General features: G+C 41.0%; 1 protein-coding gene across 2 annotated transcripts in view; it reads right to left on the reverse strand.

The window, feature by feature from the left end:
- LOC138966254 (kynurenine/alpha-aminoadipate aminotransferase, mitochondrial-like) overlaps nt 1-17470 on the reverse strand; it is a 119953-nt gene that overhangs the window by 71451 nt on the left and 31032 nt on the right. The window contains exon 3 of one of the 2 annotated variants that reach the window (XM_070338394.1): nt 3195-3285. The exons of the other annotated variant lie outside the window; for it this stretch is intronic. Coding sequence (XP_070194495.1) covers nt 3195-3285 — 91 coding nt within the window. The remainder of the gene's footprint in view (nt 1-3194; nt 3286-17470) is intronic. 2 annotated transcript variants of the gene reach the window in all.

Genomic DNA, 17470 nt, shown 5'->3' on the forward strand with positions numbered 1-17470 from the left:
TCACATGAACATGTTGTATTCGGCAAAAGAAAGAGACGAATTGACAGGAAAAAATATTGAAAATTCGAAGCCTTACGAATCTCTGGCTTTAAATCAAAACCTAGCACTAGCATTTTACGTATAAAGCCGATTAAATGCGTTGGTAAAAAGTGTAACAGAACCTATAGACACGCAAAGACAAGCGATTACTCACCTTTCGCATTTGTCCGTGCCAAGGGCAGCTTAAGGTCATCGCGCCTATAAACTTCCGGCCTGGCTACAGCAGGCCTAACTAGTCAAAGCAGCCCGTTTCGTGCAATTTCATGACTGATGCAATAACGCATTTATTCAGCAAGCTGATATACACTCTTCAAAAAAAGTTAAGGATCGGTTGAAAAAACGGATCTAATTATAAAAAATTGCCAAAAAATTAAACATCGACATAATAATTAAAAGATTAATGTGTTTGAATTAACAAATGAACAATGAGTCTTGACCTAGAATTGTGTTTGGTAGGCAGAGTTATTTCCCTTTGTGGGACTTCTCAAAAGCTTCTGCATTTTGGAAGAAAAAGGGTGTTTTTTATAGCCCCATGAAATTTGCGGAACGCATGCCAGGGCAAAAGGTTGTGATGCACGTACTACAACAGGGTCCTGGCTATGAACATCGCTCACCAGCTTGTGTGTAAAGGTTGACACGCTGACACAATTATGCACAGTAGCAACATGCCCCCACGAAGAAAACTGAGCGATTTGGATAGATTAAGGGCAATAGGATGGCTACAAGACGGTGTTGCTGCCAGGCAAGTGGCCCAGAGGTTTGCAGTGGCTCCCTCTGTCATCATCAGACTAAAACAGAGATTCCAAGCAACTGGAAGAGTGCAGGAGCGACAACGTTCTGGTCGGCCCAGAGTCACCAAACAAAGAGAGGATCGCTTCATTCAGAGGCAGGCCATGCAACAAAGATTGGCTACGGCAAACAACATTAGGCAACGCCTACAAGCTACCACCAACACTGTTGTTAGTGTTCAGACGATCCGAAACCGCTTACACAACTTTGGCTTGCGTGCAAGGCGTCCAGTCCGAGGAACAACCCTGACTGCTAATCACCGAGCAGCTCGCCGAGCCTGGTGCACTCAACATGTGAGGTGGCAACGTCAGCAGTGGGCTCAGGTGTTGTTTACAGATGAGTCCCGCTTTTGCTTGGAACCTGCTGATGGTCGCATCCGAGTGTGGAGGCGTCGCGGAGAGCGCTTCGTAGAAGGCGCTGTTCTGGAACGACAGCGTTTTGGCGAAGGCTCTGTGATGGTCTGGGGAGGGATCAGCACACGTCTAAGGACACCTCTGTACCATGTAGTGGGCAACTTGACCGGTGTCCGCTACCAGAATGAGATCCTGCAACCCCTGGTCGTTCCAGCCCTCCAAGCGATCGGCCCTCGTGCGATTCTTCAGGATGACAACGCACCTCCCCACCGCTCTGCAGCCGTAAACACCTTCATCCAGCAGGCCAGGGTCAACAGGATGCTGTGGCCAGCCAACAGCCCGGACCTGAACCCCATAGAGCACATGTGGGATGAGCTTTGTCGTCGCGTACAGCAACATCACCCTCCTCCTGCCAATCTGGGTCAACTGCTGCAATGGCTCCAGCAGGAGTGGAATGGAGTTCCCAGAGCATTCATATGCAACCTGATCCACGCCATGCGCCAACGATGTGTTGAATGCCTGGCACACAACGGAGGGCACACGCGTTATTGACACTGATTCACATTGTTGTGAATTCCATTTTCGAGGGTTGTCACGTTTGACACACTCTAGCTAAATTGTCGCTGCCGCGTTCGATCTTTGCTTTGTTTGTCATTACTCCTTGGTTGTTCAATTATATAATTTTAAAAAAATGAAAGAATTCGGTCTTGTCTGTTTTGTGTGGCGTGCTTGTAAAAAAGTGATCCTTAACTTTTTTTGAAGAGTGTAGCTTATATTTTTAACTTGGTACGTAAGGACTACTTCTCTACCAGTGTGTGTTGATTTAATTTATGTTGCAATTGCTGGTACCCTATTTGTTCCTGGGATTCCACTAATAAGAACATGCCTTCATTTGATCACATTCTAAAACTGAACAGCCTGGGTGCTCTCTGTGCACAGTGAGAATTGTTTGATGAACTAAATGTAAATGCCACTGGTGTTTTGTTTGTCATCAAAAACTTCCAAATCACCACAGCAAGCAGTCAGCGAGCGAGTCGCATTGTTTTTACGAGGAGTTTGCCTTTAATGATATTAATTTTAATGTTACGGAGTTGGGCGTTTTTACATTTAGTCAAGTTTTGACTAAATGTTTTAACATAGAGGGGGAATCGAGACGAGGGTCGTGGTGTATGTGTGTGGGTGTGTGTGTGTGTCTGTGCGTGTGTGTGTGTAGAGCGATTCAGAGTAAACTACTGAACCGATCTTTATGAAATTTTACATGAGAGTTCCTGGGTATGATATCCCCAGACGGTTTTTTCATTTTTTCGATAAATGTCTTTTATGACGTTATATCCGGCTTTTTGTAAAAGTTGAGGCGGCACTGTCACACCCTCAATTTTCAATCAAATTGATTGAAATTTTGGCCAAGCAATCTTCGACGAAGGCCGGACTTCGGTATTGCATTTCAGCATGGAGGCTTACAAATTAATCAATGACTTTGGTCATTAAAAATCTGAAAATTGTAATTAAAATTATTTTTTTCTAAAAAGATCCAAAATTACTTTTATTTTATTTTTCATCATGTTCTGATTCCAAAAACATATAAATATGTTATATTCGGATTAAAAACAAGCTCTGAAAATTAAAAATATAAAAATTATGATTAAAATTAAATTTCCGAAATCGTTTTAAAAACTATTTCATCTTATTCCTTGTCGGTTCCTGATTCCAAAAACATATAGATATGATATGTTTGGATTAAAAACACGCTCAGAAAGTTAAAACGAAGAGAGGTACAGTAAAGCGTGCTATGAAGCACAGCGCAACCGCTAACGCGCCAAACAGGCTCGTCACTTTCACTGCCTTTTGCACTAGCGGCGGACTACGTTCAGTTTCATTCTGTGAGTTCCACAGCTTGACTAAATGTAGTAATTTCGCCTTACGCGACTTGTTTGTTGTTTGTTTTCTAACATTATTTTTATTATTTCTTCTTTCTTTCCTGTACAGCTGTACTGCCTAATCAGAGCTTTTCACCTGAGTTTGAAGTCTGCCTCGACAACAGGAAAGGTAAGGGTATTGGGAAATCCTCCTCCCAACTTGATGTAGCCGTCTCGAAAAGTGTACTCTGAAACACACATATGGTGTCATCATCTTGGCCAGCCTCCTATTAGGCCGGCGGACATGTGCACTGACGTAACTGGCTTGTGCAGCTCTTTGGGAAACAGATACACGTAGTGAAGTCATAATCGTATAAAGTGTTATCTAAGGCATAGGCATTCATAATCTTATAGCTTTTACCCAAACGCATTCTTACGCTGTGACGTTATTAACGTGTAGAGTGTACTCTCGAGTATACTTACGTCGAGACGTTATCATCTTTTATATTGCACTTTTAAGCATACGTACGTCTGACGTCATAGTCTTGTAGAGTGTCCTCTAATGCATACTTGGTTTAAGCGTGTTTATTCAAATTCTCATACACACGTTTCAAACAATAACAACATTGAGAACGTTAACAAGCAGATTGCTTATGGACACGTTCTTGAACTTATAATCAATACACATTCAGATAGCAAAACATGGCGAACAAGTGATAGCTTCAACACTTATCTTGATAATCTTTAATTATATTTTATACAAATAGGGTAAAGAGAGAGAGAGAGAGAGAGAGAGAGAGAGAGAGAGAGAGAGAGAGAGAGGGAGAGGGAGAGAGAGAGAGGGAGGGAGAGAATGCCTGGCTACATCAATTGCACAGTTAATATAATATCAGCCGAAGCGATTAGTTAACATAACATAGTCTTGTACAACAGAGAATATTTTCGTGTTCAAAGATATAGTTAAATCAGTATTTCCAAACAAGAGTGTTTTGCAGTCCAGAACGTGTGTTGGCAGACTATTGAATAAAATGGTTCTATGTTCTTTAAATTTTGGACAGTGTAATAAGAAATGTTCAGAATCTTCCGGGCATGCTCCACACGTACATTCTAAATTATCAGAGAGGTGTCGGTTAACTAAGTCTTGTTGCAAATCGCTCATGTTTAATCTCAACCTGCTGTGAAGTACCTGACCCTGGCGGTTGCCTAAATAATAATACGGTGGAACAACAACATCTCCATCGGTCAAATACCTTTTAAATTCACCAACTGACTGCGTTTGTTGTATATTTTCTGGAAGATTATTCCACAAAGCTGTCGTTGAAGGAAAAAATGAAGATTTATATAACTCACTTCTGCACAATGGAAACTTACGTTCAAGAGGGCGTCGTCTGTGGTAAGGATTTACATCGGAAACCAGGACCGGCAGTTTGGAATATAAATATTCTGGGGTTAAACGATTTACAATTTTATAATACAGCAAAAGTTTATGACGACGTCGCCTTTCTTTCAGGGGCACAAAACCCGATTCGTTATACAGTTTTTGGTGGCTTGTGCCACGTACTGCACCTACAATGATTCGGATTGCATCGAGATGCAATGTCTCCAACTCGTCTGCCAAACACTGTGTACAGTTATCCCAGATAACGTCCGCATAATCAAACAATGGTAACATAAAGGATTTATATATAACTTCAAGTGATTTTCTGTTTAAACGATGCTTGAATAAACCAAAACACGCAATTGACTTTCTACATTTAGCAATTAGACTTTTTATGTGGGAATCCCATTTACAATTACCTTGTAGAATGACGCCAAGGTGCTTGTGATTTTCAACATCAACTAAGTGTGCATCTTCGAAATACAATGGTGGAAGTAAAACATTTTGTTGCCTACAAATGTCCAACAATTCTGTCTTTTGACAATTAAAAGTGACTTTCCATTTAGAAGCCCATGTGCGAATTTTATCCAAATCAGAATTCAAAATCTCTGCTCGTACATCATCGTTATCTAAACTTAAATACATACTCGTATCGTCTGCAAAGAGTTTCAACACTGATTCAAGACCAACACCAATATCGTTAATATAAATGAGAAATAAAAGAGGTCCTAAGACAGAACCCTGAGGGACACCAGCAGAAGGGGTAGCATAACTTGATTTGGTTCCTTTCAATACTACTGCTTGTCTGCGATCGCTCAAGTAATGTTCAAACCAAACAAGCAAGGGACCTCTTATACCTATCGCCTCAAGCTTGTGGAGCAGACCGCGATGCCAGACTTTATCAAAAGCTTTGGATACATCAAAAAATATTGCCTGTGACATAATGTTTTTATCAAGTGCAACACAAAAATCATCATATATACTCAATAGTTGATAAACAGTCGAATCACCAGCAATAAAACCAGATTGGCAGTGTGTAATCAAATCATAATTTTTCAAATAACCAAACACACGGATTTGTATACATTTTTCAAGCACTTTCCCAATACAACTCAGCAAAGAGATTGGACGGTAGTTGGAACAAGCACTCCTATCGCCTTTCTTAAAAATGGGCGTAATGTGAGCAGTTTTCCAGACAACTGGAAAAACACCCTCAGACAAGGATCTGTTAAAGAGAACTGTAAGCGGTGGAACGATAACAGGTAATCCATCTACAAGCAATTTATTATGTATTCCGTCAGGGCCCACGGCCTTGGATAAATTTAAATTCCTTAACACTTGGACAACTTCAGCTTCTGTTAATTCAAAAGTCGATAAAGATGTATTACACCAATTTGCCTCGGGCAGGGGATCGTCTGGATTTTCAACTTTAGACTGGCTTTCAAAATAATTATTAAACAAAATCGTTTTTTCACAAATGTTATCAATAATTTTTCCATTATCTTCTAGCGGTGGAATTTCGTTACATGCAACACCTTTTTTCTTCAAGAAGGAATTAACAAGTTGCCACCAATTTTTGCTTCCGAAGTTCTGTTTACAATTTATCCTCTCATCAAGTTCTAGAAAATAATCTCTTTTTCTTTTACGAATTTCATCTGTATACTGATTTCTAGTCAGGCGGAATAATGCCCACTGCTCAGGTGTATTTAAGCGCTTAGCAACTTGATGTATACAATTTTTTGCGTTTCGTAATTGTAAAATATGTTCAGTCATCCATGGGGCATCATCTTCACGTACTGTTATTATCTTAACAGGCATACATGTTTTTGCAACACGGAATAAATGTTCAGAAAACAAGGCAGCAGCTTCGTCAATGGACGCATTTAAAACTGTGTTCAAAAGATCAATTTTGTTCAATTCAAACAAAAATGAATCAACATCTAACTTGGCATAATTATATATAGTCCTTTTGAACTGACCTTTTTTTAATCTCTGTGACGTTAATTTTACACATGGCACAGAATGGTCACTACAAATGGGGGGTAACACTACAACTTCACTGATTAAGTTTATACTCGTGGTCAGGATCAGATCGATGCATGAGGATTTAGTTTCTGTAATACGTGTGGGTTCAGTAACGAGCTGGTGCAGATTGTTTTTTTGTATTAAATTAAGAAAGTGGGGAGATGGATTATTCAAAAAATCTTCGTTAAAGTCTCCAAGAATTAGAAATTTATGTGGTGTTCTCATTACTTGCTTTACAGATTCGTCAACCAAGTGCCAATAATCAATCCGAGAGTCTGGTGGTCGGTAAAATGAACCAACCAGCACAGTTTCTTGCAATAATTTAGTTTCTACCCAGACTGCTTCAAGGCCTGGAATTAACAAATCAGGCCTTGGTTTGCAAATAAAATCGTTTTTCACATAAACAGCTACCCCTCCATATCCATCTGGCCTATCAAGACGCACTGGGGGATGAAATCCTTTGAGGCATAAACTGTCGTTTGATATCGAGTCACACAACCAAGTTTCTGACAAAGTCACAATATCGTGCTCTTTAACTTCACATTGTAAAATATCAATCTTGTTTCGCAAACTACGTACATTTATATGCAAAATAGAGGTATCTTTAGCATGCTCTCTACCAGGCGGGCCTGGGTTTGGGTGGACATCTCCTGACAATAAAACCATCAGCAAAATGACAAAAACATGTGTCACAAAACTATGCACGAATATAATGTTCCAAAGCATATGCCCGTAACGCTTACTTCCAATTGGTTGACTAAAATAGGAAGGTTGCGATTTTGAGTCGGGTATGGGGTTTAAGGGTGTGGAGTTGAAACATTCAATATTTTTCTCGTAGTACACACACAAGAAATGTGCATGGAAAAAGATGAAGAGAGCTGTTCGAAAACCATTTTGTCCGTGAAAAACTAAAAACATATATACCAGGACGGTGTCAAGATCAAGAAAAAACAATTTTTGCGAGCACCTGGCCGATATTGCGTAAAAACAACCAACCCTGGATCTGAAATTAACGATGTCTAAAGGCATTCAAAATTTAGGTTACAACTTCTTTGAAGAAGAAGAACCAGGGCTGGGCATCGGTAGCTAGGCATGGGACAAGCATCAGTGAACGGGTCTCTCTCTCTAAAAGGGAATAACAGTGGTTAAGGAGCGAAAAACAGGGGAAAGCTATAGCGAAAAGCAGGTAAACAAAGAGGTCATAAACGTTTTTATACAAAGTAGGAAAACAAAATGAATGAACATGACACAATTTTGACATGGTCCTGTCAAAATCGCTGACGCGGCTGTCGGAAAAAAGTTGACAAAATGAACGGAGATGAAATGGTCCTGAGTGTATACAACATGAAACAAATGACGAGGAAAGAAAACATTTCGTCATTTGAAGCAACAACAAGAACAACACTTACTAAGAAATAACGTTTCAAGCATCCAGCACACGGAGCATACTTACGTCTGATCTTGAAGAGTGTACTCCAAATCATATTTATTTGCTGGGAACCTCAGAGAGCTGTTAAAAATATTTACCAGCGACATTTCAATATTCAAAACTCAGGATTCAGACAATGAAACAGGTCATTCAGGAGAACACTTATCATAGAAAAAGACACCGTAGTCTCGGACTATTGATTGAGAAGCCAGGCCAGTATTAGAGACATTTAAGGCACACTGTTTCATTTATACTGCATAACTTTATATTTTGCGAAAGATTAATGTCTATAAATTCCAATAAGCCCGATCGTCAATATCGCACATGGAAACAGCTATGCGCTATTTTTGGTCGAAACTTATGTTCCATCGAAACTTACCTTATCCAAAAACCAGTACAATACAATTTAAAAGTAGACCGAAAGCGAATACTCTTCACCCAGCACCAAGGCAGATGTATGTTGTAAATCAAACACTGATTGTTATTCCCCAAGTAATAGGGGAAAGTCCCCAAATGTCGAACAGGTGACTAATACCAAACAGCTGATTTCTCGAAAACAAGACTGAGGTGACTGCTCAAATTAATTTGACTGCACGAGGTGATATACTGTAGTACCACCCCTTATTATGCTGTACGAAAAAGTATGGCTTCGAAAGGCTGCACAAGAAACGATGAGTGATTTTAGGATTTTATGACCCTCGAAGCTATTTTCGACCGACAGAAGACTAATCATAGCACGAATTTGAGTTTGTTTGTTTGTTTGTTTGCTTAACGCCCAGCCGACCACGAAGGGCCATATCAGGGCGGTGCTGCTTTGACATATAACGTGCGCCACACACAAGACAGAAGTCGCAGCACAGTCACATTATTCTGACACCGGACCAACCAGTCCTAGCACTAACCCCATAATGCCAGACGCCAGGCGGAGCAGCCACTAGATTGCCAATTTTAAAGTCTTAGGTATGACGCGGCCGGGGTTCGAACCCACCACCTCCCGATCACGGGGCGGACGCCTTACCACTAGGCCAACCGTGCCGGTTGAATTTGAGTTGCTTTCTGTGAAAAGTTATGGTTGAAATGAACAGTGTGATCTATCTGCTGGCCAAATATGTCTGTTTCAAAGCATTCGTCTTAATCGTGCCTGAGCACCATGTGGTTTTAAAACTGTTAGGTAGATGTCAATTACCGAACCCTTATGGTTCAACCCCAATGGTTCAAATACCGAACTATACACAATCTGACATTATCACGTCAAGTCTCTACACACGTAAACTTGAAGTGTCGCAGGCACAAAAATAACAAAAACAAATAAAACAAGCAAATCAAAGCCAAACACAGAGAACAGAGAGAAACAGAAAGCTAAAAACAAGAGGGCTAGAAATGTCAGTCATCAACAGGAAGCTAACTGGTTCTGTTTTGTGTGTGCCGAGAATACACTTGTGAGGACATGATGTGTTTGATATGCTCAAAATGGGTACATGTGGATTGTGCTGGAATAACAGAAAGCCAAAGAGAGTACTTTTGTGCTGTTTGTCAGTCAAGGTAACTTTGGTTTGTGCTATTTGGATTTTGAACCTCTTTTTTCGGATTTAGGTAGCAGGTGTTGTAATTCCGAACATATTTTAGATTTTTTGAAATTAACATATTTTTCTTTTATATTGATTTCTTTCCACAAAAAGTGGTATGAATGTTGATTATTTTCTTTATTACAATTCACATTCACAAACGGTCTGTCTTTTGTTGTTTTTGAGAAAATGGCAGGTTTCCTTAAGTGTTCAGTATTTGGGGACTTTCCCTTTCATGCAAACGTGCATTAAGTCTCCAATTTCAGGTGTTGCGTCACGTCCTTTGGATATTTTCAGCGCTTTTCTGGTTTTACGGAGAGATAAGATTTCATAGTCTTATGAGGTTACCCTCATGGAAAATGCTTTCTCACTGGGGAAAGCGAGCTGCCATACTGTAGACGGCGCTACTCATTTTTGGCTCACGTAAGTGTAGCCTATGCGATGCTAACTTTTGTCTGTCTGTGCGTGCGTGCGTGCGTGTGTGATAGAAACTTTAACATTTGACTTAACACCGAAATACTAATTTCACCTGGTTATTATCCAAGCAACATTTTCAAAGTATTGAAGCAATGATCAACATTTCGTCGGCATGTGTGTAGTTAAAGTGTGTATCCACAGAAAACGGGTGGTGGGGGGGTTTTGGGCGGGTAAAAGCAGGTGACTGGTTTGTGTCGTGTGTGGTATGTAGACCAGGTCAGGGGTCAAGATCAGGTCAGGTCGCGTGAAGGATTGTGGTGTAGACTCACTTTCCAGTTCTCACCTCTGCATTCGCCGATTCGGGGAAGACGATTTCACATTGTTCGATTTCTTAGCTCAAGAAAAATAGATAAAGAAGATAACAAAGCCAAAGGAGATTTCCAACAGTTTGATCTGCACAGCGTGTTTCCAGTGTCTGCGCAGGGAAGATCAGCTGTCGAAAGCGCAGTGTCGATCTGGCAGTCGTGTCCCCAGTAACAATGTAAGTACAGACAGATCTAGTGTCTCCCACTCATAAAGCGTGTCACATAAGCTTAATGATCATTCGTTTTGTTTAATTTCTTTCTATTTCAGCAGACACGGATATGAAAAACAGTGCTAGGCAGTCACCTCCAGTGAAATTAGTTGATCTAAACTGCCTGTAATGTTTGGATGTCTTTGTTCTTGGTTCGATTTATGTGAATTTCAAGACTTGCAGTAGAGTCTCAAGTTTACTCTGCCCGTATGAAAACTGTCTACTATTTACTTGAACATGCAGATATAAGGAAACTGTGTTGACCGTCAGAATTATTTTAAGAACCAGGCTGCTGCAGTCAGTTGACTTGTTTCGCATAATGTAGGATTCCCATGCATGCTGCATAGGTAAAGTAGCTTGTATAACCCAACTATTCAGTATCAAAACACTGTTTTTATTTGTGTAGGTTGTAGTCATCACAACTAATCGTATTTTGCCTTTTGTTTCAGAAAGGAGGATAAGCTACAACAAGATCGACGCAATGTCAGATATGCCTCAACCACATGACGACTTCTAAATTTAGATCCACTCGGCATGGTGACAAGTCTTGATGAAAAGTATATGACTGAGGACAGCAGTGGAAAAAGTGACCACATGGCAGGTACCTATTGCTTAGTGTCTGCAGTGCAAAAGACAGATAAGCTGATGGTAGATTTCCAAATGAACACAGCACCCGCAGATCTACTGCTGATTTAGTGGTGTGTGTATGGTGTGTGTGCGTGTGCATGTGCGTGTGACGGAGTGATTTGAGCTACGTGTTACTGTTTGTCGATTTCTTACGGGAGCCTTGAAGGCTTCGCCTCTTGTTTTTCTTCTTTTTCCTGCATGCGTTATTTCATGTTTCCAAGCCCTGAGACTTTCGCTGTTAACTTGGGTTCTTTATAGAGGGCCCCAAAGGGGGGGTATCATCACGATCACGGGAAGGGAAATTTTAGCTTTCACGATCACAGTTACCTTGATTTTTGTTTTCACGATCACGAACACCAGTGGCAAATCACGGTCACGGTAAAAGTTGCATGTACAGAAAGCACGTGTCAAAGTAAACACAACCACACAGTTATTCGCTCCTCTGGAGCTATTGTTTATTCAACACAAAGTGACAACTGTTGCACTTTTTTATTATTTTTTTTTTAATTCTCTTTCATTCACACATAGAAATACATATCATGATTTGTAATCAGTAACAAGAATGTTGTTTTCATTGTTTTTTCTCTCGCTCTCTCTCTCTCTCATACAGACACTCACAGGAATATACACTCCAGGGGCGGAGCAGTTAAGCCAGAGGGGGGGGGGGGAGGTTACAACCTGGGGTCCAGGGGTAGACCTTGTGGGGTAAGGCCCCGTTGGGGGTCTGGGGAGAAGCTGAAGAGTTTTAGCTGTTTTATGAACAATTTATGGCTTATCCTTGATTTTAAACATGATCAACTGGTGTCAGCAGCCACTCATTATTTCTTTTAAAGTTTGTATTAATTTTTATTTTTTTTGGGGGGGGGGGGGGGGGGGGGGGTCCGGAACCCCTGTAACCCCACCCCCTAATCCGCCCCTGCACTCATACACATTCAACTCCCACACCCTCACTCACACACATGAATCTATACACTTGCACAATTTCTCATTTCCAGAGCTAAATCTTTTCTCAAAAACTATTGGGTGGATTGAAATTAAAGTATATGTATGTGTGATGGTAGAGTCTATAATAACAAAATCCCCAACGAACATGACTTTGACATGAGGATCAAGTGACCCAAACTGGCACGTCTCCCCGCCATAGTTCCTTAATTTAACCCATTGTTGATAAGTTTACAGGCGCTAAAATAAATCCAAGCTTAATGCAAAGAAGCGACAATTAGAATCTATGCCAAGCGTGTCCACGTTGCTGGGATGAAAAACAAATTTCTAGTTTCAGTTTTGGCTACACGCAGACTCGATCAGACTCGAGGTCACACTGAGCGAGTGACAGCCGGACGTGGCAATGTCGACAATGTCAATGATCTCAATCAAACTCAAAGATCTTGAACAAATTTCAAGATCTTTGCCTACATTCAGAACAGTCATAGGGCAACATAGACAGGGCCGGACTAGGGGGGGTTACAGGGGTTGCGCACCCCCCACCCCCCTCCCCCCCTGGCTTAAGTATGTACCTCCCAAACGCTTTTTTTGGGGGGGGGGTAGGGGGGGGTAGGGGGGGGGGGGTGCATCTGGATCATCATGAAATCTGAGGAGAAATCGCACCTCTCGCCCCCTTTCGAAAGACATTTTTCTTCAACGATTTTTGTGATGAAAAGTATGAGTCCTTACAATCTCAATTCTTCTTCATTGCCTATACAGCTTGCTGTCGAATTTACCTTTTTCGTTCAAGGAGAGGCTTCCTTTCCCTCCAGAAACATCAAAAAACGTTCAGCTCCAAGGGGGCTTCGCCCCCTTGCAACCCCCACCTAGGGGCTTTGCCCCCTGGACCCCCATCTGTAATCCCCTCCCCCCCCCCCCCCCTAGTACTTACCTAGTCCGGCCCTGAATAGATCAACATACCTTGACATTTCGTCTTCGGAAAGACGGACCCGTAGCCTGACCTTTCCATCAAGGAAGGCATTCTTGCCGCCTGCTTTGGTCTGGTTTGAATCCACAAAATATAACAGAAGTTCGATGACAGTACCTCTTCACGCCATTTTTGATCTTCGAATTCGAATTTGACTGAATGCACTCAAAAGGCTTTAACGAAGCCCTTCCATTGGATGAAGTTTGGCAGACTTTTGCAATTCGCCTTCTGATTGGATCTCTTTTTGTGTGTGATTGGTTCTCTTAAAGGGAAGCAATCGCTGTCAAAATCATATTTCTGAATGTGTTGTTGCTTCCCTTCAATCAGGATTGGCTCCTTGACGAATAGAGGATCATAGAGTGATACAGCTGTGAAAAATGTACGTTGAAAATAAAATGCTTTGCAATAATGCCCATCACGATCACGAAAACAAATGACGATCACGATCACGAGACTTGATTTTTTTGTCATCACGGATCACGGGCAAAGTCCCATCACGATCACAGAAATGGAAATTTCGGCAATCACGGTCACAGAAAGGTAAAAAAACGCCAATCACGATCACGATTTTAAACCCTTTGGGGCCCTCTTTATCGTGCATATGCGTGCACACGGGGGTGTTCGGCCACCGAGGAGAGTCTGCACAAAGTTGACTCTGGGAAATAAATCCCTCGCCGAACGGGGTGCGTATCGCTAGCGCTACGTGTCATTTGTGCTACGTATCATTTGTCCTACGTGTCATTTGTGCTACGTGCCGCTATCGCTACGTTGATTAGTGCTACAAATAATTTGTCTATGAGTCGCTATCATTCGTTCTTTATCAATCAATCAATCAATGAGGCTTATATCGCGCATATTCCGTGGGTACAGTTCTAGGCGCTGTGCAGTGATGCCGTGTGAGATGAAATTTTATACGGCCAGTAGATTGCAGCCATGTCGGCGCATATTTACCTTTCACTACGTGTCGACAGCACTACATCTTTTAGCGCTACGTGTCATTATCGCTACGTGTCAATACCACTACTTACTGACGACTTTCTCTTTCTCATTTTTTCTCTCGCTCTCACTCCTTCTGGTTTGTGTGTGTATATGTATATCTGTGTATGTGTGTGCGTGTGTGTGTCTGTTTCAGTGTGTGTGTGTCTCTCTCTCTCTCTCTCTCTCTCTCTCTTGCTCACTCGCTCGCTCACTCACTCTGTATCTCTCTCTGCCCCCCTCTCTCTCTCTCTCTTGCTCACTCGCTCGCTCACTCACTCTGTCTCTCTCTCTCTGCCCCCCTCGCGGCTCTCTCTCTCTCTCTCTCTCTCTCTCTCTCTCTCTCTCTCTCTCTCTCTCTCTCTCTCTCTCTCTCTATCATATTCAAAATAGTGATAGATTTGCTGTTTATCGGACATTTTGTACTGTACATGACATTAAACCCTACCTTTTGTTGAATGTGGATAGACATCTAAAGTTTATTATGACTAGGTTTCGATTCGGTATTTCAGAAATAAATGTGCATGCTAACCGATATAAACAGCATGATGCCGATCAGTTAATGTGTCCCCTTTGTAAAGTAAAGCGAGATGATGAAGTCCATTTTGTTTTGTGTTGTCCATACTTAACCAGATTAAGAGAAAAATTTATCCCATTTAAATATTATAAAAACCCAAGCACTTTTAGACTCAGCTTGCTCCTGGCTTCCCCTCAAGAAACTGTTGTTAGAAATGTATCCTTGTATTTGTATAAAGCCTTTAAATTAAGAGATGTTTTAACCTCTTAGTTAAATAACGTGTAATGTATGTTTTAATCCGCAGTGTTGTGCGATTGTTATGTTGTACCTTTTTTGCACCTGATGAGTTAAATTATTTGCAACGTTAATCATTTGTTCACACTCCGATCCTTCATAAGGGGCTATGGCCTATTGAATAAATTATCTGCGTCTGCGTCTCTCTCTGAGTCTCTCTCCCTCTCTCTCTCTCTCACTCTCTCTCTCTCTCTCTGTCTCTCTCTCTCTCTGTCTCTGTCTCTCTCTCTGGCCTTAATCATTCTGAGTTCTGAGTTCTCTCTCTCTCTCTTCATTACACACACACACACACACACACACACACACACACACACACGCACAAACGCATACGTACATACGGTATCGTACACACAAACTCACACACAGAAAAACATCCGTGTATGTATATACGGTATCATGCGAGAGAGAGAGAGAGAGAGAGAGAGAGAGAGAGAGAGAGAGAGAGAGAGAGAGAGAGAGAGAGAGAGGGGAGGGGGAAAGAGCGAGCGAGAAAGAAAGAGCGAGAGAAGACAGAAAGACAGATGGGGAGAGAGAGGGGGAGGGGATCGGGAGAGACAAGGAGAGAGCGATGTAAAAGAGGTACAGAGAAAGAGCGATTGAGAGGTGCAGAGAGAGAGAGAGAGAGAGAGAGAGAGAGAGAGAGAGAGAGAGAGAGAGAGAGAGAGAGAGAGAGAGAGAGAGAGAGAGAGAGAGAGAGAACTCAGAATGGTTTATTATACTGTACTAAGACCACAGACTCATATATACAAACCACGGGGGATGGGGGAAGAACAAAGAAAACAAGTCGCGTAAGGCGAAAATACAACATTTAGTCAAGTAGCTGTCGAACTCACAGAATGAAACTGAACGCAATGCCATTTTTCAGCAAGACCGTATACTCGTAGCATCGTCAGTCCACCGCTCATGGCAAAGGCAGTGAAATTGACAAGAAGAGCGGGGTAGTAGTTGCGCTAAGAAGGATAGCACGCTTTTCTGTACCTCTCTTTGTTTTAACTTTCTGAGCGTGTTTTTAATCCAAACATATCATATCTATATGCTTTTGGAATCAGGAACCGACAAGGAATAAGATGAAAGTGTTTTTAAATTGATTTCGACAATTTAATTTTGATAATAATTTTTATATATTTAATTTTCAGAGCTTGTTTTTAATCCAAATATAACATATTTATATGTTTTTGGAATCAGAAAATGATGGAGAATAAGATGAACGTAAATTTGGATCGTTTTATAAATTTTTATTTTTTTTTTACAATTTTCCGATTTTTAATGACCAAAGTCATTAATTAATTTTTAAGCCACCAAGCTGAAATGCAATACCTAAGTCCGGGCTTCGTCGAAGATTACTTGACCAAAATTTCAACCAATTTGATTGAAAAATGAGAGCGTGACAGTGCCGCCTCAACTTTCACGAAAAGCCGGATATGACGTCATCAAAGACATTTATCAAAAAAAGGAAAAAAACGTTCGGGGATATCAATCCCAGGAACTCTCATGTCAAATTTCATAAAGATCGGTCCAGTAGTTTGGTCTGAATCGCTCTACACACACACACAGACAGACAGACAGACACACACACATACACCACGACCCTCGTCTCGATTCCCCCCTCTACGTTAAAATATTTAGTCAAAACTTGACTAAATATAAAAAGAAGAAAAAAAACACCAACAACTATCATGAAATAAATACGTGTTGTAAAAAAAACAAGTCGCGTAAGGCGAAAATACAACATTTAGTCAAGTAGCTGTCGAACTCACAGAATGAAACTGAACGCAATGCAACGCAACAATACTCGTAGCATCGTCAGTCCACTGCTCATGGCAAAGGCAGTGAAATTGACAAGAAGAGCGGGGTAGTAGTTGCGCTAAGAAGAATAGCACGCTTTTCTGTACTTCTCTTTGTTTTAACTTTCTGAGCGTGTTTTTAATCCAAACATATCATATCTATATGTTTTTGGAATCAGGAACCAACAAGGTTTTTGGTTTTGGCGAAAAATTTGTGAAATGGATTAAAGTTCTAATGACAAACACCACGAGCTGCATAAATTATATGGGCTGGATTTCGGAAGAAATAAGTGTGAATTCCGGAATCCGTCAGGGATGTCCCCTCTCACCTTTGGCCTTCGTGCTTGCTGTAGAATTATTAGCAATCAAAATCCGAAGTCACCCCAATATTAAAGGATTTGCCTTACCAGATGTAGATTTTGCAGAACAAACATCGCGTATCCTGAAACTGGCTATGTACGCCGATGATATAACTGTTTTACTTCAAGATAAAAACGACATGGAAACGGTTTTGGAAATCATTGATGATTTCTCCAATATATCTCGCTTAAAATTAAATAAAAGTAAAACGGAAGCAATGTGGTTGGGATCGCGTAAAAACTGTCAAGAGAAATATTGCGATATTAAATGGAATACCCAGGTTAAAATCATGGGAATTATTTTTAAAAATGACATCCCGGCCTCTGAAATTATGGAAAATTGGTCCAAAAGACTTGAAAAAGTTGAACAAATCATTTGCAGATGGTCAAGAAGGAATTTAAGTATAAGCGGCAAATTGTGTATTATTAAGTCCTTCTTAGTTTCACAATTTGTTTACGCTATGCAGGCGCTTCTTGCCCCTGTTAAAGTTCTCGATAAGCTGAATACTATTTTGTTCAGATTTCTCTGGAAAAGGAAGTATTCAAATACAAAAGCCTTTGAAAAAGTTAAACGAAATGT

The sequence above is a fragment of the Littorina saxatilis genome, linkage group LG5 (assembly GCF_037325665.1).
Source record: "Littorina saxatilis isolate snail1 linkage group LG5, US_GU_Lsax_2.0, whole genome shotgun sequence".
NCBI classification, from domain to species: domain Eukaryota; kingdom Metazoa; phylum Mollusca; class Gastropoda; order Littorinimorpha; family Littorinidae; genus Littorina; species Littorina saxatilis.